General features: G+C 42.3%; 2 protein-coding genes across 2 annotated transcripts in view; one reads left to right on the top strand and one right to left on the bottom strand.

The window, feature by feature from the left end:
* Positions 1-11,853, top strand: part of LOC138582140 (zinc finger protein 282-like) — a 120,975-nt gene extending 109,122 nt beyond the window's left edge. Inside the window, exon 8 of the mRNA XM_069653156.1 lies at positions 1,934-11,853. Coding sequence (XP_069509257.1) covers positions 1,934-2,553 — 620 coding nt within the window. The 3' untranslated portion in view covers positions 2,554-11,853. The remainder of the gene's footprint in view (positions 1-1,933) is intronic.
* Positions 1-22,931, bottom strand: part of LOC138582142 (zinc finger protein 154-like) — a 210,961-nt gene that overhangs the window by 10,738 nt on the left and 177,292 nt on the right. The gene's annotated exons all lie outside the window — the stretch shown is intronic.

Genomic DNA, 22,931 nt, shown 5'->3' with positions numbered 1-22,931 from the left:
AAACCTGCACCCTCCATAGTTTGGCGAGATCTTCCTATATCTTACCAAGATTTCTTTAGTTTTGAGCAAATTCCAGTGGAAACATACAAAGATGGTGAAGGTCAATTTACCCGGGTCAACTCTAAAAAAAACAGGGCCAGTATAGCCCTCTGTTTGTAATCTTCCCTCAGGTGTGCCAGAGAAGGATAGGAATGAAATTGGTCCAAATTCGTGGCCCAATCATAAAGTGGTTATTTCTACCTCCAGAAATTAGGTCTACGATCACATATTCGATGTGGTCGTCGTCTTAGGCTCATTTCCAAAGAACAACAAGATCTGTTTGATGGAACCAAGGCCTGAACCAACATTCTGCAATATTCTATTATTTTTTTCCTGAGGAGGGGGCATGTATGAGGGATTGCAAAGCTTGCTAGTGGACATGCTTGCGATATGAGGCGGTAAGATTAAGTGAAAGTGAATATTTAAAGCCCAGCACCACTCTGGTTTGAATATTGTAGTGGAAAGTCCCAGAGGGTTGAGTGTCTTCGGCCAGTTGTTGGTAGCCTGTGTAGAGCACAGTGGTCTGCAACATCAGGGAGGTTGGGGCAGGAGCCCAGGCCCTCAATGGCTTTAGGCAACTGAAACAGGGTGTGGAGCAGAAGGGAGTCGGTAGTCATTTGGGGCAGAAACACGTGTACTGTAGGGTGGGGGCTCCAAGGAGCTGTTTACCATCACAATTGAAGCACAGAGGGTGGAGAGTGGATAGTATTGGTATGCTGTGAAAGTGTTGGGATGGGCAGATGCGATGGCACAGTAGTGGGGAAGTAGTGTTATGGTTTAGGCTGGCAATAGTGTGAGTGACCCTCCCTGCTTTTTTCACAGTCCCAGCCTTGTGGAAGGTGTTGCGGTAGAAATACAGTGTATAGGGGACCCTTTCTTCTTCTTATTATTATTATTATTATTATGGAATTCATTGAGTGCAGACCTAGCTTTGAAAAGCACATACAGAGGTATACAACAATACAGATACATAACAGAGCGCTTTACAGAGGTATAGAAGAGTACAGATGCATAACAGAGCACTTTTTTAGAGGTAACAACAGAACAGATATACAGCAGTGGGGTAGGATGCAAAGGGGTACAGAGGAGGTGTACAGCTGAACAGAGGGGTGGGGAGGAGAGGGGCAGGTGGCATCTAATTAGCCAGGTGGCACGGGGGGAGATTTGTGCGTGCAGTGGGAGCCAGTGAAGGTCGATGAGTGCCGGGAGGATGCAGTCGTATCTGCGTAGACCCTTGATGAGGGGTGCGGCCTTGTGTAGGACACTTCTCAGGGGCTCTAGGGAGTACAACGGGAGTCCTTCGTTGAGGGCATTGCTGTAAAGAGAGCCGTAGCTGGGTGCAGTCTTCGGTTGCGGTACGGCAAGGTGCGTTGTCTATCATAGTCACATATGTGTTAGGCGGTGTACATGAATATGCTTGCTCCTCATGTTAGGGGAGTGGTGGTTAGAAGACATTGTTGTCCAGGAACTATTAGTATTTTGTAGCATTTTCGATTTATTTCACAGCAGATGAAACTGTTGAAAGGTTCCTCAAAAGGTTGTGCACGTCAGCTGGGCTGGTTAGTTCACATTGCGCCCAGATGCCTCAGGGCTTGGTGCGCTGTACAAATAAACAAAATACAAGTTCATTATTCCGTCTAATTGATGACTTATATGCGACAGCATGGTGTTTGTTGAATTCAGTTTCATTGTTATCCTGGGTAAAAGAATGTATTATCTTGTTAGAATGATGTACTTTCATGCCTTATCTCTTGAACCGAATAGGGGCTGCAGTACTTTAGGAGTTTCAATAGGCAGTTCATCTGCACAGTAATATATTAAGCTAACCCAACATTGTGTTTCTGTACGATTTATTTGTTTGAATGATGCCTTATTTTTGTTTGTATTCCTGCAGGTGAGGAAAGCACAAAAAGGAAAAGAAAGTTCGGTTCCACTGTTGCACAAACGAAGAGAACACGCACATGCAAAGGTTTGAATGGGAAAGTAAAAGAGGAGAAGTTCAAAGGAGCGGCAAAGGACACAGACCCAGAAATTCTGCTGTCATCAGCAAGTCCTGGAGATCAGAAAGGAGCTTCTCAGTGTGAAAGTGGTTCAGTTCATCCAGGACATTCCACATTTTGTCCGGATCCGCCCAAACTGGAGAAAGCAGATATAGTGCATGGCTGCGACAGCAATCTGTCGGATGCAAATAGTCTTTCATGCCAGCAAAACACACTGTCGGTTGCCAGACCATTCGCATGTGCAGAATGCGGGAATAATTTCAGGACGAACCAAGATCTTACAAGGCACCAGAGAATTCATTCGGGAGAGAGACCTTATCATTGCACTGTGTGTGACAAGAGCTTCAGTCGGAAGCACCACCTTACTGGACACCAGAGATCTCACACAGGAGAGAGACCTTACCAATGCTCAGAGTGTGAGAAAACCTTCAGCTGGAGAGAAAACCTAAATAAACATATGAAAAAGCACATGGTAAACGCCAAACCACTTAACTGGGAGGAATTGTTCATGTGAGGGGCGCCACCTTTCAGAAACGATCCCCCAAACAGACATATGTGTACATATATATATAGACAGATTTACATAATGTGAAAAATTCTTTGATCAGAAGAAATAAACTGATTTGTTGCAGAGAACAAAGCAAGCATGCCTTGGTGAATACTGAAATACTCATTCCTGACATCGCAGGAAGTCAACATTGAAGTTGGCTTGAAGACTGTGACTCCAAATTAACACTCACTTCATGCTATAGGTACTGCAGAAATAAGGCATCAAACAAACCATACCTAGACTCAAGAGTGAGGGTCGATGCGGGTAGAGCTCTATCCAGAACAATGGATCTAGACCTGGAGACATTAACCCTGGGGATGAGAGTGGGTTTATGCTCCCAGTGCAGATATGTTATTGATTACACAAGAAAACAGGTGCTTGCAGTGTATCCACATTTGTCAGCAGGTTTCACAATTAAGAGGCCCATATGTGTGATACAATTTTAGATAAACCTTACAAAGCATTGCGTGTGCATGACAGTTCTCCAGCAACGCGTGTTTATTAGATGATATACTTTGAAAGTCAATAATTAGCATGAGCAAATGATATGTAGGAGGGTATGGGTTCACCCTACCGTGGGTCAGCTTATCATGCTGCAGGTCCGGCTTCTTACAGCAAGGCTCCTAACACTCACCCCCCCCTGCCTCCTATTCTAATGCTCCTTTCCCTTTGTGTCTCCTCTTCACCGTTCTCTGGGCTCCCACCCCTGTCCTCCTATACATCACTTCCAGTGTAGGCCTTTGCCTTCCTGCCATGGAGGGTTGGACTTTAGGCTCTCGAAGTTGCCTTTTGGGGCCTGGGAACAGGTCACAAGGCTTCCCTACTACACGTGGTCCACCCCCGTTGCCATGTTTCTTTCCCCCTGACACGAGCTGTGGCAAGGCTTATCGTGATACATCTACCCTTTTTAAAGTGACCTGCTCCCATGTAGAAGCAGTGAGGAGACATACAATGGGCTACATTACTATTTACGTGATAATACTACCTAGTTTGTTGTGATTCACGGGCCCTTATTATAAGTGTTCTAAGTTGTAGGTAACAAACTGAGTATCATACTTAAGTGACAGGGTTACGTTTATGCCATAGGAAAATAGAACCGTTGACTCACAACTTAAAGCCTGGGTGGTTAAGCAGTCAAGTACAAAATGTTCTATGTGGTTCTCTTGCAGAATTATACATTGTAAAAACAAATTGAAGTTGTTTTTCCCAATATGGTTTATGACATTTATATCGTTTTTGATATATAGAGCAACATTAGTCCAAGTTATGCTAGTCTCAGATTGTGTTGGATAGATACCGGTAGACTGAACACAACAGACACGTATTCTTAGGGTTGCAATATTTGTTGAGCTTTTATGCTTATTGATACATTTCTCCGTACCTGGGCGTCTGTTACCCTAAGTGTTCTCGCTCCATGTTTGAACATTTTGCATTTCACCTTTCTGTTTGATCTTAGATTTCCACCTGCACAGTTACCTCTTCTTTTTGGAATTTACATCTGTAAATACTTATACTACATGATCAACCAATAACGGCATTTGAGTAATCAGTTTCACAAGTTATGCTTACATTCATATGATACAACCATGTAACAAAGTTCTGGTCAATTTTCGAATGAAGATTAGAGAATCAACCATTTTGGAAATCCAAAGTATTTATATGTAGAAAGGCCTTAAAGCGAGGATCAAAGGAAATGAGTTCATAATTCGACCCTCCATATTGCCCGTCCACCAACATTTTTTACGTCCTTCTCCGGCACCCAGCATTTTATAGATTAGATAGTCACATTCTGCCAATATGTATTCTCCACTGTGTCTGGTACCATTTTATCTACTGGCACACTATATGATCTTTTCACAGTTTTTTCTTATATTCACCAATTTCCTTGGTGCCTTGCGTCATCCATGGCGTTCCCCACCATGCTTCCCACATGTTTTTACTTTTCATTAATTATTTAAAAATAGCATGGATGTAAATTCAGGCAAGATTTCATCCTACACATAAAGAAGATATTCTTTAGCAGATGGAAACTTAAATCACTTCCCTGCATAGATCTTTCTTACTCCTGCATTTTCTTAAGTCTTTTGTTCATTGGTAACTCTCAATGGTTGCATTAGAATTTGAATGGCAAGTAGTTAATGTAAGAAGCATCTTCCAGAAGCTTAGCTTCTAACTGTCTAAAAGCTCATGCTTGCAAAGTCCTTGTATATTAGCATTTGTATAGATTTAGTTTAATCTAGGTACATTATTGGCTAGCTGTCGTCCAGGTCATAATACAGAAATACCCTTTTATGTTTAAAACGATGAAGATAATACTGTCGTTCTGACAAGGTAATCATTCCAATAATGTGTTATGTGTTCTTAGTTTTTGGGTGGGTTATATAAAAGCTACCCTCATTTTTGTTCTGTTAAGATTAGACTGATATAGGGTATTTGTCCCAGAATTTCTCAAGGGCAGTTTCTGTATCTCTTGTTGTGGACGTCACTTTCTCTTGATATTGGAAATGGAAAAATTAGATATTTAAATCATTCCACCCACTGAAACGTAAAGCGGGATATGGATTAGTGTAGTGTTGAGAGTAAGCAATACTTGTATGGCTTCAGCTAGATACTAAATACAGCTATATTTTTGGACGAGGTAATGGGTATATGAACCCTTTCATATACATGTTATACTATTACCCAGCCAGTTATACATCCATATTTTTTCATTATTTTTCTTTAATAACAGACGTTTGTACTGTTCCAGAAACTGACCTTTTCAGAATCTGTTGTCTATTATAAAAAGGAGTATCTCACAGTAAGCAAAAACAAATGTATAATTGTATGTATTTCAATGTTTTCTAAAGCCTGAGTGCTATTGCCTTTATACATAAGGAGATGCCTGAAATACAGGGGCTTGGGGAGGACAGTCTTCGTGGCACTGCATTATAAAGCTAATATATTGCCTCTTTTATGTCGATTTGTGGAAAGTTTGAATTTAGTATGTATAAGCAAATGCTTTTTGGAGTTACACAGATATATAGCAGCTGGCTTGGGGAGTAACAGATGAGTTTTATCCAATTAGAAAGATTTTAACATCCCACAAAGCAAAGTTCAAATTGTATTTCTGGATGAAATATTGAGATGCTACATTTTAAAAGAAATCATTTTCAGGAAGAGATAATATGCTTTCCAGCCCATGGTGCTAAGACTTAAAAGACCACGATGGCCGAGATTTGCAGATAGGTTAGAATGCTATTGCATGCCGTTAATGCAAACGCATTACAAAGGTAGGGATTGGCGAGAAGTGCACCAACAGGTTCCAAGTATTTGTTAAACTCCCTAGGGAGAACATTAAGCAGTGGGGAACCATCAGAGCAGTAACACCACACTGCAAGATTTTTTAACTTTAGTCAGGACAGCCTGGAACCTGGCAACTCCATGCCAGATGTGGTGGATCATGCCAGATCATTTATGCGAACTAATAGAGTTGCATCTCATCTTAATTGACCACATATTTGCCTCCTTAAGAAAAACATGGTTTCACATTGTTTCTTTTTATTTATTTATTTGTGGTTCATTAAATCATAACTCTCCACACTAAGAACATATCACCATAAAATAAATATATCAAACATCTAAATGATTCATCACATACTAAGAAATGCACACTCTTCCAAACCTACATACATACTCAATAATTACCAGACATTCCTAAACATTATGGTACCATCATTCCTGTGCTGGAACCCCTTCTATAGCATTGAGGACTTTAAATACACATAGCCATAGCCTGGTCAATGCCAACAGTAGCAACAGGCTTCTGCATTCTAAACAACGCGCCCAGAATGTGTCCCCTTGTACACAGCTGGCATCAACTACAAAACAAACGCAGTGCATTTCATAACAATTCACCAATTCAGGGCACTGCGTTATAATGTGTCAGTTGGTTTCAATCACCATTACATAAATGGCAAAGACAGTTCACCCTCTCCATTATTATTCTATGGTGCACCTGTGAGCGATGGATGACTAAGTACCTGGCTGGGGTCAGGAATTTCCTATATAATCATCCAAATTCCTGGAAACTCTTGAGACTGGCTAGGTGCTCCTCTGACTTCATGAAGCCCCACTCTAGGGCCCTTATTTTAATTTCCTGTCGTCTAACCATGTTCCCATTTCGGGGACCAACCGATCATATCAAAGTTTTGCTTACAGCGATTTTTAAATGTTCTTAATCCACTACTGCGATTCCCTGTAATAGCCTCAGCCAGTATTTGTAACGGAGGACACGTCAGGCCCGACATTATCTTTATGTACAACATGTTCCTTTTCACTAATACAGCGGTTGATATAGAAGTCAGTCCCATTTCTAAGCCAACAGCTTTAACCAGGAATCCCTGCAAGAGGCCCAATATTATTCTCCATATTAAGCCTTCCAATTAATCATACATCATCATTTATAACTGGCCCGTATTATACCATGGTAGTAAGACACGGTTTATAGGCCAGATGGACTCCATCTAAACTGTACCCCACAGTGTTACAGGTAAATCTCTTAATTGCAATCATCAGGGATATAGCTTTAGATTGCTTACTTGCAATTAGTTATGTACTATTGCCCTTGTCCATAACGGAATGGCCTAAGTTCACATAAGAGGGAGCTCGTTGTATACACTCAGACCCCACTTTAATCACTAACCTACCATCTTTGTTTCTACCATTCTTCATAAATGTGGTTTTCTCACAGTTGATTTGGAGATTGTTGCCCTTGCAAACTCACATAATTTGGTCGCACTTCTGAGCATGCTGGCGTATGAATGATAAAACGCACATCGTCGTCATATGCTTGTCAGCTTATGTGAGTTGCCCCTATTTTTTGGAGAGAAGATCTTGGCATCTTCCAGGTAATCAACTAAATCAGCCAGATATAAATTGGAGAGTGTAGGGGCCAACAGACACCACTGCTTTCCCCAGTGTTTAATGACTACCTCAGACAATGTTCCATAGCAGTTCATTTTCACGTTCATTATCATTGATGTGACATGGTTGGTCAGAAAAATCTAAAATCACAGTAACAGGATAATCAATCACCCTCTTAAAAAGACAAACATCTTCGACCAATTTAACAAGTTTATTGAGAAGTTATTTATGCCATAATATACTATAACACAAAATTCCATTCACTCGTGCTCTGGTCAAACGTTCTTTTCTTTTGTTGTATTGTCAGTGCAACTTGATTATTTGTTAAAATGATGTAAGACTACTGGATTTGCAACCATGTTGCCATCATAAGGCATTACAATTCAAATCTCAACAACATACGTTTGTGAGGTACAAAAATACATATTATTTGATTCCAGCAATGTAAAACATATACATAAGGCACACATTCATTCTTATCTGAGTTTTACTCACCCCAATCAAGCATAAATAGACATACAACAACATAATAAATCAGATTCCACCTAAATCATGGATCAATCTTGATTTTGCATGTGTAACAATCATCCAATGTCCACCTTGTACGGTGGCAATTGCTCCTCATAGCACAGATCACTACATATTCTAAAACGGCATCCTAACCTCACCCAACATGTTTTGCTCCTTCCACCAACCTTTGATTCAGAACTTCATCCGGGGAGTCAGAGCTCAAGGTTTCTACATTACAATCTCCTGTTAAAAAAATAATACATAATAGCTTTACAAGCAGCACCACTTTTGTGCAGCTACACCCTCACTCATCGGTCCTCTCTACATTTTGTTTCATATACCTTTCGATGGTCAATCACACATGGAGCATCCACTTTGTTAATGTTCATTACACCCCGGCACATAGGCGCCAGAATTGATATTCAATTGAAAAGCCAATCAAGCGGTCATTCGTTATTTTTGTCACCAGTCCCTGGTAATCCTCATTATTTCGAAGTTCTACCACTTCAAAGTTTCTGCGACTCGTGGTTGAGGTGAAATCGATCTAATGAGCGAGACATTTCTTTTGGTAACGCTATGCCAACAACTTAGTTTCCATATTGGTGGTTCTTCCCTGTAAATCTTCAGATGCCTGATCCAAAGGTATGAGCCTCTGATTATGCCTCAGTAGTTTTGTAATTACATTAGATTAGTTATAACATATTATTTCCCTGATATCAGATCCTCCAATAGCCCAGCTCTTTACCACATGCCTTTTCTCGTACCCAGGTCAATTCAAGCTGGACAGGTACATGGTGGATTTCGACATGTTGATGGTCTGATCCCTTCTGGGACTTCTTATGGCTGGTCAATATGGGTTAATGCTCCTTATTACCCTGAGGCAGGTGGCAAAAACTTCTGGATCAGAGAGAGACCTTGGTTTGTTGTGGTATAGGGTGCAGATTGAAATTCTTGTACACATTATGCCTTTATTTCTCTAGAGCCATGCTGGTTTACCAGGCTGAATTCATCCTTTTTTGGTCAAGATGGCTTTACATTTGCTGTGCTGTGCTTTTGTTGTTTTTGCCTGCCTCTCCGTATGCTCTAGTTTCCAAACTACAACACTGCTTAGGCTCTCCAACCTCTATTTGTTAACTGATGCAGAAGACTGTTTCTCATGTGAACAACAGCTTGTAGCACCTCTATGAAAGATGTAATCGCAGCTACACATAGGCATTCACACGGTTCCATGGAATATAGCTGCCTTCAAAAACTGTATATGTCAAACTTTTGGGCGGTCCACCCCCCCGCCCAACCACCAGGCAAGCTGTTCAACTGGCCACCCCTATCTTCACCCACACTGGTGGGTTCTCACAGAAACCCCCTGCCGTCTGCTTCCCCTGCAAATCATTCCCCCAGCACAGACACACTGATTCTGATACACAAACATGCAAACACACATGCACATGTTTACATATTTACCCACCACAAACATTCTCCCTCCTCTGCAACAGATACACACACAACATTTAAAAAAACACCTACCCGAGACGTCTCTGTCTTCCCACTTTCTGCCCGCTCGCTGCCTGTCAGCCCTGCCCGCATTTGTATGCATCCCGGGTGTGACCGTTCTATTTAGAAAGACCGCCTCGAGCGGTCCACAAGCGATCTTTCTAAATTAGCATTTATTTTTATGTGTTGATTTAAAAAAGAGATGTTCACTCCTTACCATTCACACACATCATTTTGCCCTTATTTCTCCTCACAGTCCAGACAACAGCACTTGCTCCTGCATTTCGAGCTGAAGCACACTGCACATAGAACAAAAGGAACCCAGGATCAGTTCATCTTTGGACCCCAAGATGTATTTTTCCCAGCTCTGAAAGGAAGGGAATGTGTCTAGCAGTCTGCCACTGACCTACTTGCAGATCCCAGTAACTGGCCAGGGCACTTAGTAAAAAGAGAGAAAAGCAACATAAATTTGCTTAACCTGGTACATTCCAGAAAGAAATGGGAGACTACAGATTAATATTAAGTCATATAAATCCACTTCTCTGCCACTAAAGGGGCACTGGTAAGTGTAAGCCCACACTTCCCCTCATTAAAATGGCTTCTATAGAGGGACCTAGGCCCCCTGGAAAGTGGGGACTCGGTGAAAGCAATGGCGGCGGCCAGGGAGGTAAATATATGCCCACGGATGGGATGGTTCCAATATAACATTCTACATAGGGTGTATTACTCCAAGGACAGGCTCCACGGGATGGGCAGGGCTGAGTCCGACATGTGCCTTTAGTGCAGGGAGGCGGTGGGCACTTTCTGTCACCTGCTGTGGGAGTGCCGGTTGATCTCGGCCCTGTGGGACAGGGTAATTGGCAGGATGACCAGGAACCTAGGCAGAGCAGTGCCTAAAGACCCCAAAATGCTGCTCTTGCCCACTAGCAGATAATGTAAGGGGACCAGATGGCAAGGCAAGTCCATCGCATTTGCAGCGATGGTGGTTAAAAGGAACTTGGCGCGCAAGAGGGGATCCGGAGACATGCTGACAGTGGCGAATTGGGAGGTGGGTATGGACCATTGCTGGTGCATGGAAAACATAATGTATCAGGCAAGAGGGATGCAAGGGAAATACTTGAAAATATGGGGGAGGTGGGAAGAAAACACGGGGTAGTTGGGAGGACGGGGACCTTTGAAACGCGACTGGTTCGGAACATTGTTTATTGCTGTTGCTTAAATATGAAAAGGTTAATAAAAAAGAAGTTACACAAAAAATGGCTTTTATAGGAAAAACGAGGTTATTTGATATTTGCAAAGTTGGATAAATGTATAAATGATGGCTGATACAGTATTGTTAACACTAGTGATCGGCAGACAAACGTGCTGATGAGCTCCTTAGAGCTAGTTCTTTCTTTGAAATTGAGGCAGGTCTTGGAGCCCGGTGTCACCGTTCTTGCCCTGTGAATGACAGCAAATTTCTGAAATGTTGTATGAGCCAAGTGCCTGCAGTCTCTTTTTTTGGAGCTGAGGAATGAATAGTGTGTGATGGCTTCTTAGCGCACTCGAAAGCTTAATGCCACTTATAAAAGCAAGATGCCATGAGTTATTTTACAGCAGCAGAGACCACAGAGTGATGGCATATGTTTATGGCCCCAGTGGAGTGCCAGAGTGATGCTATAAGGTTTTCCACTACGGCAGATTCGCCAAGGAGATACCCTAAGTTGCCTCCTTGTCTCAGTGGAGCCCCCAGTGTGATGCTACAATTTGATTTGGCCAGATTGAGGCCATGAGTTGCATCTGCAGAGCCTCCATGCTGTTCAGCACTAGTTGGTAATGTTAAGGCACTGTGAAATTAAAGATTCAGGCCTGCAAACTATGTTCAGGGGATTTTCTCAATTTGATCAGTATCATGACATTGGATGCAATATTATTGCTAAACAAAACATAATGTAATATAATTAACTGTACCTCAAAGGAGTGTGAATGGCTTGCTAATTGGGGAAATGGATTGAAATACTAAATGTATCATTCTGTAAAGGTTTTTATTGATTGTGCTAATTTTTTTTTAATATTATTATTGAATGTTGTTTATTTAATCCAATAGTAACGGAAAGTATTATTGTTAACATTGTACATGAATAGGATATTCAATATATATATTCCACTTGAGAAAAAAGTTATTGGAGGTAGTTTAAACGTTTTACCACCACCGTTGTATTGCTGAATTCGATTAAATGACTGGGAACCTAAAGACCTTTTTCTCTGAACTCATTTAGACCAGGTTTAACCAGAGTGAATTATTAATTTCAGATGATGTAAATACCAACCTATTTTTGCCAAAATAAAGCGACTGTGAGTCACACAGCCTAAATGCAACCCTATTCTTGTTTTGTTGAACATTTTATCTGGTTTGCTTAGCCCCTTTCCTTTTTTGAGGCCTACAGTTCCACTGTCACGAAATTGAGAAATGCCATTTCTGTGCAATTACCTATACCTACTAAAAGTATGCAATCAAATTAACTGATCAATTTGAATCCAAGTGTCCTTTAATGTCTAATATTTTGAAGTCAAGTAGTATTTATTTGGGAGGCTGGTCAGCCAACAACACTACTATATTGTTGTGCAGCTGTATTGACCATGCAAAGTTTCTTCTTAACTTTGTTGTGGGGCTGTCCCTTGACTGAGAACCCTTTCTACAGGGCTGAATGGAGATAAAAGCGTTATACTGTACACTGACCTGTATTGCGAGAGGGACTTCTTAACTTTTGTCAGTCCTCTGTTAAGCATCTAGTGTTCCAATCTAAAGGAATGAGCTAGCATCCAAAGGGGGTTGTCTTAGACAGGGAGATGATAGGGATACTGGTTAACCCTTTGTTAGTTGAACAAATCCTGAAGCAATTTACTCACGCCATATGCCACAACAGGATTCTGGTTTCGACTGTGAAAGCAGATTTGTGTGAGTATAATTTATAAGGTATTATATTTTCAATTATACAGAACCTTAGTGGACTTAAAAATCTGTCAGAAAGGTTTTCATCTTGCAGAGAAAAAATTAGAATGCCATTATGCATGTCACTGCCCAATGGTCCATTTTGTTTCCCCATCGAGGAGACGAGAGTCGATAAGGGTTATCCTTTCCCAAAGGTTAGCTGTGCTTCAAGCCTAATCCCTCTGCCCTTTTGTTAAAGTGATTTAGTGCTTAACAGCAAGATTTGTTTGAAAAAATAAACCTTATAAGATCCTGCTGGAAAAAATGAATTTAGATATGTGCAAGAGTGGAGCTGTGCTCGTTAACGTTTGGAAAAGACAAAGCTAGGTTTGTTTCCAGTGCTAACCATACATTTAACATTAATCACAGAGACATAACCTTTAATTTGCCATCACCCACTAGATGTTGCCATGTATAGCAGAATGAGCCTCTCTAGATGATGTAGTGGTAACAAATGCCAAAAGAAAGACATTTAACTCTGTCTTTCATATGAAGACTATCTGTGATATGTAAGTGTATTCCTATGGATCCAATTGCTTTCAAAAGTAATCTTAGACATTAGCCTTGGTGGTGAAAGAGATTGGTCCAACCTTAAACAGTTTCAGTTAAATTTATTAAGATGAATGGCTCTATGTGTTTATGTTGGCAGTGTAATGCTGCTGGTGAAAATTCTGCGGATGGTGTTCCTGTTTGTATTTTATTTTAATGGGGTACCACACCTGTACTCGCTCATCTCTCCCTCCCCCAATGCTTAAAAATCCTGTTGTGTATCCCCTTGATTAGTGGGGTTAAATGGCAACTAACTTGTCCGCCTTTTCAGTGGTAGTGTTCAGCTGTCGACATAGTGACATAACACAAAGATTGATACCAGATTTATAAAAAAACATCAATCCTTATACATATTACATATATAAAGACATTATAGTCATAATACAAATACATATAATGGTAATGTGAGTGGCAAAAGGACAGGAAAAAAGAAAAACAGGTCATACGTTCGGCAATAACTTCTAGCTATGGAATATATCGAAGTGTCATTACATACAGTGAAATATCCATGATCTAATACCCACCACCATGAACATCCACCCGCCCACTCCTCAAATATTTGACAAGAAACAGGATGCTTTAAATCTAAATTCCAAATAATAAATCAAGAAATATAAGGTGGCTCCCTAACTTGCCGACAACGTCACCCAACTATTCTAGACAAAAGAACAACATCCTCTCTCCAATATAAACGTAAAATGTATTAAAAGAATGGTTTTGTCTTTTTGAATTGTGTCAATTTGTATGACAATAAAGTTTACGTTGTTTTCGCAGAAACCTTCAACAAGTGTTGGCGACAGAAAAATATCGACTGTCTTTTTTGGGGCTGATTACATTATGAAATGTTGAACACCATTGATTTCTAGCTTGGGCACATATAGGTGGCTTAGTTACACTTATACTAAAGGCTTGGGTTCAAGGTGGAAGCCTTTATTTTGGAGAGAAAAATATCTTGATACATTAAAGGGTCACAAATGCATGCGAATATAAATTTGAAATATAAAAGTAAGTTAAATTTAATTGGCATTATGAGTCCACTTAAGGCAGAATTCTTCTATTTCTGGGCAATGTAATTTGAAAAAAATGGCATATCTTATTTAAATTGACATTTACATGGGAATAACGGGGATAGACTAATCTCCTATTCCTCTTTGAAACTTACAAAACTTTATTGAGGATTATTCCAATATGTAAACTATATTCTTCACAGGTCAAGAAGTGTAGTATCAATCCCTGAAAATATGTGAATCTGTGAGACACTTTGTTCACCCTGCTCACAAACACAGATAAAATGTGTCCTGGGAATTAATTAATAATTGGTTACTGTCAGTGACCCTGTGAAATTGTGTGTTCTAGTACAATCTATATTAAATATATTTTCACAAAGTTCCATATACAGCTGGTTCTTCTTTTAGTAACATAGCGTGGAAACCGGGATTCCCCAAAATACTTTTAGTTACCCTCTGGGCTAGCATTAAATGTTGGGACTTTTGTACTTCCTTTTGGTTTGTTTTTCACAGGCCCAGGGAGGACAACTCTGCAAGGTAAGCCTTTCCTTTCAGTCGTTCCAATGCTCCTAGATACCTTTTAAGCAATCTAGTTCTGTATTGGGAAAGGCTTCTGGACCCAACTCCATCTTGAAAAGGCCTTCTTAAGGAGAATTGTCATCAGCTACTTCTTCTTTTGCTGCTTCCTTAACCACCCTCTCCTCTTTCTATATGGTTAATTCTAAATACCCAGCAATGCTGACACAGGCCAGAGCCTGTAATAGGTTCTGTTCACTTACTGACACCCACTAGAATCATCCTCTTTGCTTTAATAGCCCAAATGTATTTCACCATGTCATAAGGGAATGTATTTAGCTGTGACTTAGCTGTCCCCTCAGGAAGTATTATCAAATTGGACGAAAATATCTCTTTCACTTATAATTTCTTACATGGACTTGTGCTATTAACAAGGACTTTATATTCAAAATCACAAGAAAGTTCTAAATTCAGAGATATCCAAATATATATATATAATATATACTAGCTGATATAATAATACTAGCTGATATACCCAGCATTGCACAGGCTTTCATTTCCTCATAGGTACAGGTAACGCTGCACAATTTGGTGTAGATTGGTGAAACATTGTGGAATTGTATAAGGTACAGCGCTTTGCCAAAAGCAACAAACCAACAAACAAATGTTGATTTTTGCTGAAATTCGGGGAAAGGGGTGGGGTGTCCAAATGCCATCTAGCCAGTAATATCTGGAGGGCCCTTCGAGGTGACTGTGCAACATTTGGTGCAGATTGGTGTACCGGTGTGGAATTGTATAGGGAACAAACACGAAGCCACAAACCCATACCCAGATGGCACGTAAACAGTAATGTCCAGAGGGCCATAACAGGTGACTGTGCAAAATTTGGTTCAGATTGGTGAAACAGTGTGGAATTGCATAAGGAAAATACACAAAGCCACAATCCCACACATTTTCACTTTTGCTGAAATCCGGGGTAAGGGGTGGGGGTGTTCAGATGACAAGTAGTCAGTAATGTCCGTAGGGTCCTAACAGGTGACTATGCAAAATGTGGTGCAGATTGGTGGAATTGAATAGGGAACATGCGCAAAACCACAAACCCACACCCACATTTTCACTTTTGCTGAAATCCAGGGAAAGGGGTGGGGTCTCCAGATGTCATGTAGCCAGTAATGACCGGAGGGTCCTATCAGCTGACTGTGCAGAATTTGGTGCACATTGGTGAAACAGTGTGGAATTGTATATATATATATATATATATATTGCCGAGGCTTGTGGAATCTGCTTAGATCACATGCTATGCATAGACTGACATCTAGTGGTAGCTGCAGAGTATTACAGTTTTTGTTTTCGAAACTCGAAAAGGGATGTCGACAGGACGTGCCAGTAATACTATCCCTAGTGTGACGTCTACTGTACCCATGGTCCTTCACGTGTCGAGGACCCTCAGATTATTTTTTTTCTGCCTTCATAGTCGGACGCATATCACAGAGTTCCTTCTTGGCTGACATCATTATTTAGAAAAGTTTAATTCTAGTATCTCTTTCTGTCCCTTCGATATCCGTTTACCGCAAGACCTTTGGCGAAGGCTTCAAGGTCAAGTTTCAATCGTTGACGACAGCAACACCTGTTGATACAATCCTTTGTCTATGCCCTCTCGTCTATGCCCTCTTAAGGCCCCATCAGGCCTCGGCCCTGCACTGTAGGGAGAGCGGGGGAGGTTCATATTCTAGTCTCATTAAGAGAATGTATATTCCCCTTTACTCCAATATATTTTGCCAGGCTGCCATCCCCATGCATCATGGAAAATACCCCTTTTAAATGTTGTCCTTCCTGTAATAGGAAGTTTCCCTGGAAAGAATTGCACTGGGTGTGCAACCTTTGTCTCCCCAGGGACCACGCCGAGGGACAGAGCAAGACTTGCAAACTGTTCAAGCCTAAAACCATAAAGGACTGCAATACCAAACGCTGGGCCCACCAAGCCATGCAGGCCGAGGCTGCCATGGACATCGAGGGAGCCTCCAGCGATGGCAGCATCAATGTCTTGAGTGACGCAGAGGGTGATCAGGATCCATCGGATTAGTGCGTGCAAGACCCCGACCCCAACAGGCAGTCCGGCGGTTCTGTTACGGGGACGACACCCGGCGGCTCAAGCACTACCAAGATACATCACACCAAGCACAAACCCCAAGACCGAAGGTTGACCACGCCGCCGACCGATAAGCCACATGCAGCCATGAGGGGAGGTGTGAACTTTCCCTGTCTTCTGGGCCATCACGGTCACAACAGCGCGTCTAAATCTGTAAAGTCCTAAGGCGCCGGCGACCGGGCATCAAAAGACGCACCAACAGCCTCGAGAAAAAGCACAAAGTGCTCAAAGATGAGCGACCTAATTAAAAAACACATTCCCGATATCCTTTTAAAGGCCAGAACGTTGAAAAACCATAAGTCTTTGACGCCCCATGTGCAATGCGATTGCTCAGGATGATGGCATGCATTTACATGGTTCTGCATGCACGGCTGCGCATGCGTCCAATGCAAGAGTAGTTAGCGAAACAGTGGTCTCAGGCAAGCGGTAAGTGGCACGATCTAGTGGTTTTTTCACTAACCCTAGTTCAAGTACTACGCTGGTGGACAACGAAAAACTTTTTAAAGGGAAAACCTATTCACAACACTACAGAGCAAGCAGTTGTCACAACAGACGCATCACTTACCGGGTGCGGAGCCGATTACCTTCACCTCACAGCCTATGGCCTGTGGACACAGATCACAGCCCAAAATCAGAAACCTTCTGGAACTGCAAGCAGTGCTCAAAGCACTGCAAGCTTTCCAAGTGCACCTGTCAGGTCAGACAGTACAAATCCTCAAGGACAGCACAACTGCCATGTTTTACATTAACAAGCAGGGGGGCACACACTCTCCAAGTCTGTCCAGGCTAGCACAGAAAATGTGGATGTGGACACTCAAGCGGGGCATGTTCTTAACATTGCAACATGTTCCAGGGGAAATCAATTCTCTGGCAGACTCATTAAGCAGAGATCCTCTACCCAAAGACCACGAGTGACAGCTCGTCAAAAATATCATAAACTATAAATTCTCCCTATGGGGTTACCCCCCTTTAGACTTGTTCGCCAAAACATGCAATGCTCAGACTTCACATCCAGGTTTCCCCAACACGGGTCCAAGGGGAACGCCCTGTGGATGAACTGGTCAGGAAAATGTGCCTATGCCTTTCCCCCCCCCGACTCCGCTATTGAGCAGGTTGGAGAACAAAATGCCCCAGGAACAAGTGACACTTATCCTAGTCGCTCCTATGTGGGCGAGACAACCTTGGTTTCCACATCTACACAAACTGGCGATGTGCAATCCACTCAAACTCCTGTGATCCTACAACATGCTTACACAGCACGGGTGAGCAACGTTCCACACACAACCTCAGTCTATGAACTTGGCAGCTTTGCTCTTGAAGTCATAGAATTTGGCCATTGAAAACTACCTCAAAGGTGTATGGACATCCTCAAACCAAACACCAGACACTGTTATTTTAACAAATGGAAAAGATTTGTAATATGGTGCTAGTCACTACATGCTCCACTTACTAGGCTCAGGGCTGGTATTTAACTCCATCAAGGTTCACCTAGCGGCTCCATCTGTGTACACCACTTCTCAAAACAAGGTGCCCTAGTGGAAAATCTCTGTCTTTAAGGCATTCATGGAGGGAGTAAAAAGATTCCACCCTCCCATTTCAAACCCGCCTTCAGGGTGGGACCTAAATGTGGTACTTGCAAAGCTCATAGGACCCCCTTTTAGCCTCGGCACAAGTCCAGCCTTAAACATCTTACATATAAAATGGCTTTTCAGGTCCATAAGAAGAGTCAGTGAACTACAAGCGTTGTCAGTGCAAAACCCTTTCTTTGTTATCCACAAAGACAAATTGGTACTAGAAACGGACCCTAGGCTTTCACCTAAATTCATATCTAAGTTCCATGTCAATCAGTCCATCAAATTACCAGCTTTCTTTCAAAACCCTTCAAGCTCAGCTGAGAAAAAATCCCATACAATAAATGTAAGGAGACTGGTCCCTTACTATGTAAACAAGACAAGACCGCTAAGAAAGACAGACCAACTTATTGTCTCCATAGCAGTGACTACATTTCATAGAACACCATCTCCAGAGGGTTAGTCATATGCATACAGCTCTGCTACTCTGTCAAATAAAACTCTGCCTTTCACACCAAGAGCTCACTCTACCGGGGGTACAGGAGCTACCATGGCCTTTTTCGCAAACGTCCCGCTGGACGCCATTTGCAAAGCAGCTACATGAAGCTCTATCCATACTACTGCATTGACACATTCTAAAGCAGATTCACTGGTGGGACAAGCGGTGCTAAAACATCTATTTGCCGCTGTACTTTCTCACAACCCACCACCTTCTCCAGACACTGCTCGCTAATCTATGCATAGCATGTGATCCAAACAGATTACACAAGCCTCAGAAGGGATACATTACTCACTCTAATCTTATTTCTGATGCTTGTATCTGCTTAGATTCACATGCGCCCACCCTTCCTCCCCTGTGGAGTAGAAGGTGCATAGATGTTTCTCTGGCTTGATCTGCAATCATCTGCTTTATTACAGCTGCACTTACACTACACTTCATGCTACCTCATGTCAGAAACAAAACTATCTAAGGGAACTCGACGCGGGAAGGACCATGGGTACAATAGATGTCACACAAGGGATAGTATTACTGGCACGCCCTGTCGACGTCCCTTTTCAAGTTTCAAAAAACAAAAACTGTAATACTCTGCAGCTACCACTAGCTGTCGGTTTATGCACAGCATGTGAATCTAAGCAGATAAAAGCATCAGAAATACTATCATAGTGAGTAATGTATCATATATATATATATCTATCAGTGAAAAAACTTTGTTAAAGGGACATTATGGTTACCAGTAAAACCGGAAAACCTATGAAATGCGCCAGTTGTGGTAAACTCAGCAACCATAACTCGCCACCACCGTGCACTGCTAAAACGAACACCCAGGACATCAAAGATAACATCACAAATGTAAGCAATATAAGCAAAACTGCTATTTATCTTAAAAATGGCATCAGCTATTGCCATTCCTCCTCCCCAAGATCCACCACCACCAGCTGGAGCTCCTACACAACAAGAAAAGCGCAGTACTTCCAAAGACAATAAAGAGGACCAAGAAGATGAGGTAGAGGAAGTGTCTACCTCTAGCACCCAGAGAGAATCATGGGTGTGGCAGTCCTTTACCACTGTTGGGAAGGTACCAAAGGCTAAAGCTACCAAAGTGAAATGCACTGAGTGCACTCAGTCGGGGACTACCTGGAAGTACTCCTACGGGACCGCCTTTATGCGCCACCACACCAAATCCAACCACCGCAATGCTCTCAGAAATGTTGTTGCTTTCTTAGCAAGTAGTAGGCTGTCTTCCTCCACCTCATCTTCCCCAACCAATGCTGTAACCACACAGCCTACTTCTGTGGGACACAAAATCCCACCAGCTATTTTACGAGAAATAAAAGAGGCTGTTGATCCATATCTTTTGAAGACAACAGTCCTCGGTATATACTGCAACACACCACTCTGCAGTGGGAGAGGTCCTTTCAAAGTGCTTTTGGAGCTGTAATCAAGGAGCATGGGAAACACTGCCCCCTACAATAGAAGTAACACACGCGCAACATATTCCCCTGACAACCTGCCCCTTCATATTAGTGCTTGGTGCCTCTTCCCTCATTTCCCTCCCCACCTTATGTTCTAACCTGTCCTGCAAAAAAAAAAAAACAATCAAAAACAAACAACAAAAGAAAGGTTCCTTTAGGAAACACCTTTGACAATTAAAAACTAGAACAAAATTAAATCTTATAGACTCCATCTACTTAACATTTCTCAGTAAAGTACATAGACTCAATGGGCCTCATTATGAGGCTTGCGTTCCCGTAATGAAGGGTGCCGGTAGGGGACCGGCACCGTTCATTACGGGATGCGCAATTACGAGTTTCCCTTTGCGGGACCCGGTAAAACCAGGCGTCCTTAGCGGGTCCCGCGAGGGGAACAGGGAGCTAATAACGGGCCGTTATTAATGTGCACGTTATTAGCTCCCTCCCCATTCCCATTTAACCCTATGAGGGCTCAAATGGGAATGGGATCCTTCAAGGAGGAATTAACGGGTCCTCCAAAGTCGGAATGACCCTGTTATTCCTCATTGAAGGAACCCGGTACTGGGACCCGGTATGGAGCCAGCCATGCCCTTATTAAGGGCATGGCTACCTCCATACTCGTAATGAGGCCCAATACGATTTCCATTTGCACTTTGTGTTCTGTTAATGAGAATAATGTGGCGTTCATTCCCCATTCCAGGGACTGGAATGGGGATAACGGCCCAACAGCCCAAGTTATCAGCCCAAGCGAAGCGAGGGAGGATAATGAGGGCTCCGGACCATTATCCCCTGTTCCAGCCCTTGCAATGGGGGATGAAGGCCATTGGCATCCCGGGTTCCCAAATGCGAGATCCCGAAGTGATAAAAATAAGGGGAAAAAAAAGGATTTTTCTTCATACACCGGGACGCCCGCTGTAGGAAGGAAAAAACTTTTCCAAGATGGCCACCATAGAAAGGGAGGGCGTGTCTCCGTACAGAGCCCCGCTTCCCTTTCCATGGCAGCCTGCAGAAGGCTAAGAGAGAACCCTAGGACCTTATTATCACAAGCAATTTCTTTTTCCCTTTCAAACCTATCCCACTTTCAAATAACTTTACCACCTGCCGATCCCAGGTGGACATGGCCACTTTAACCCCATTTGTCGTCCTTCGTAGTCATGGCCAGTAGCCAGATTGTCCAGGTCATGACCTTATGCCATGACCTGGACAATCTGGCCACTGCCCATGGCCACAGCCTATACCTCAGTCACCAAAGGTATATCACTATTTGTTGTACCTACATTATGACACTGGTCAAAAAATAAAACAGGGGCACATTTGCAAAACCATGCTTTAAGGTCCTTGCCAATGCTCCTTAGTCGGGTTTGCTGGAAATCCGCCCAAGTTTTATTTTTTCAAAAGTGTCAAAATGTATGTACATACATTAGTCATAGAACTTGGCCCCCGCTTGACAACATCCATTCAGACTTGACACAAACATTCAAGGTTGGGTCTATAATCTTTCTGAAAACCTTTGTCCACATTTGTCAAATGGCAACAAACTTATAAGCCATCTAAAAATGTTGAGACCCCACCCTCTAATGTAGCCCCCCCTTGACAAAATCCCATTAAACTCTGCAAAAACATATATATCTAGCTTCAAAGTCGTTTTGCTAACTTTTGTGCCGATTCATCAAATGGCATCACATTTATAAGCCTTTATAATATTTTGGGACTCCCCTCTAATTTTGTTCCCTCTTGACAAAACAGCTCCACACTTTCCAAAACCATTCGGAATCAGGTTTAGACTAAAATCCCAAGATTTCATGCAGTTTCATTGCGTGGCGTCAAAGTTACATTCCATCCAAAAACTGCTTTTCATCTACCCTGTAATGCAGAAATAGGTAGATGCCCTCGAACATCTGAAGTGTTTGCGAACATCCGGACTGTTCACAGACTTCGAGGATGAAAAAACACCTGTTTTTTGGCTTCTTACAGCCATATCCCATCCCATCCTCATCACCCCTCACCTCCACAGAGATTGTTTGGGGAGTGCAATGTTGTGCTTTTTTAATATGTTTTTACTGCGATGATCGATATGGCAGGCATTCGCCTTACGCTTTTCACCATCCAATCAGTGGGTGCGTCCGATGTCTCCGGACTTTACGTCAACCTCTAGACCAATCGGATGCCCGTCCACGGACCGAAAAGGGAAGTGGGTCTGCAGACCAGATCCCAGATATCACACTTTTTTTAACCTACTTTTGGCCCAAGGCTCTATTTTCTTGGTATTTTAGAACAAGCCCTTTGTCTGGGTTCACGCACCTGTGTATACACAGCTCTTTTAATGCCTTTTTTTTTTTTAAATAGTACACATTTTATTAAATGTTGAAACATACAACCAATAAAACCAAAGCAGCACCATGTGTGATGCACTTCAGAAGTGTCCAGGCATACAGCAGAATACAAGGCAAGTAGAGATCATGAACAAACAAAAACAGGGCGAACAACACCTCTCGTCCACTTAAGAGTCCTCCTCACCCAGCCTCCTCCCATTTGTGCCATTTTCTCTGGAATTTGGTTGGGCATCCCTGTGCATTGTAGAGCCGTCTTTCGTAGGACCTGCAGCCATCCATATCAGCCACCCATTTGCTAAATCCTGGTATATCTGTTGCCCCACATCATCGCTATATTTCTCTTCACTAGAATGGCCACAGTGGATATCA

Source organism: Ambystoma mexicanum, chromosome 3q, assembly GCF_040938575.1.
Source record: "Ambystoma mexicanum isolate Mex_15411 chromosome 3q, UKY_AmexF1_1, whole genome shotgun sequence".
Classification (NCBI taxonomy): Eukaryota; Metazoa; Chordata; class Amphibia; order Caudata; family Ambystomatidae; genus Ambystoma; species Ambystoma mexicanum.
This window is presented reverse-complemented; position numbering and strand designations above follow the sequence as displayed.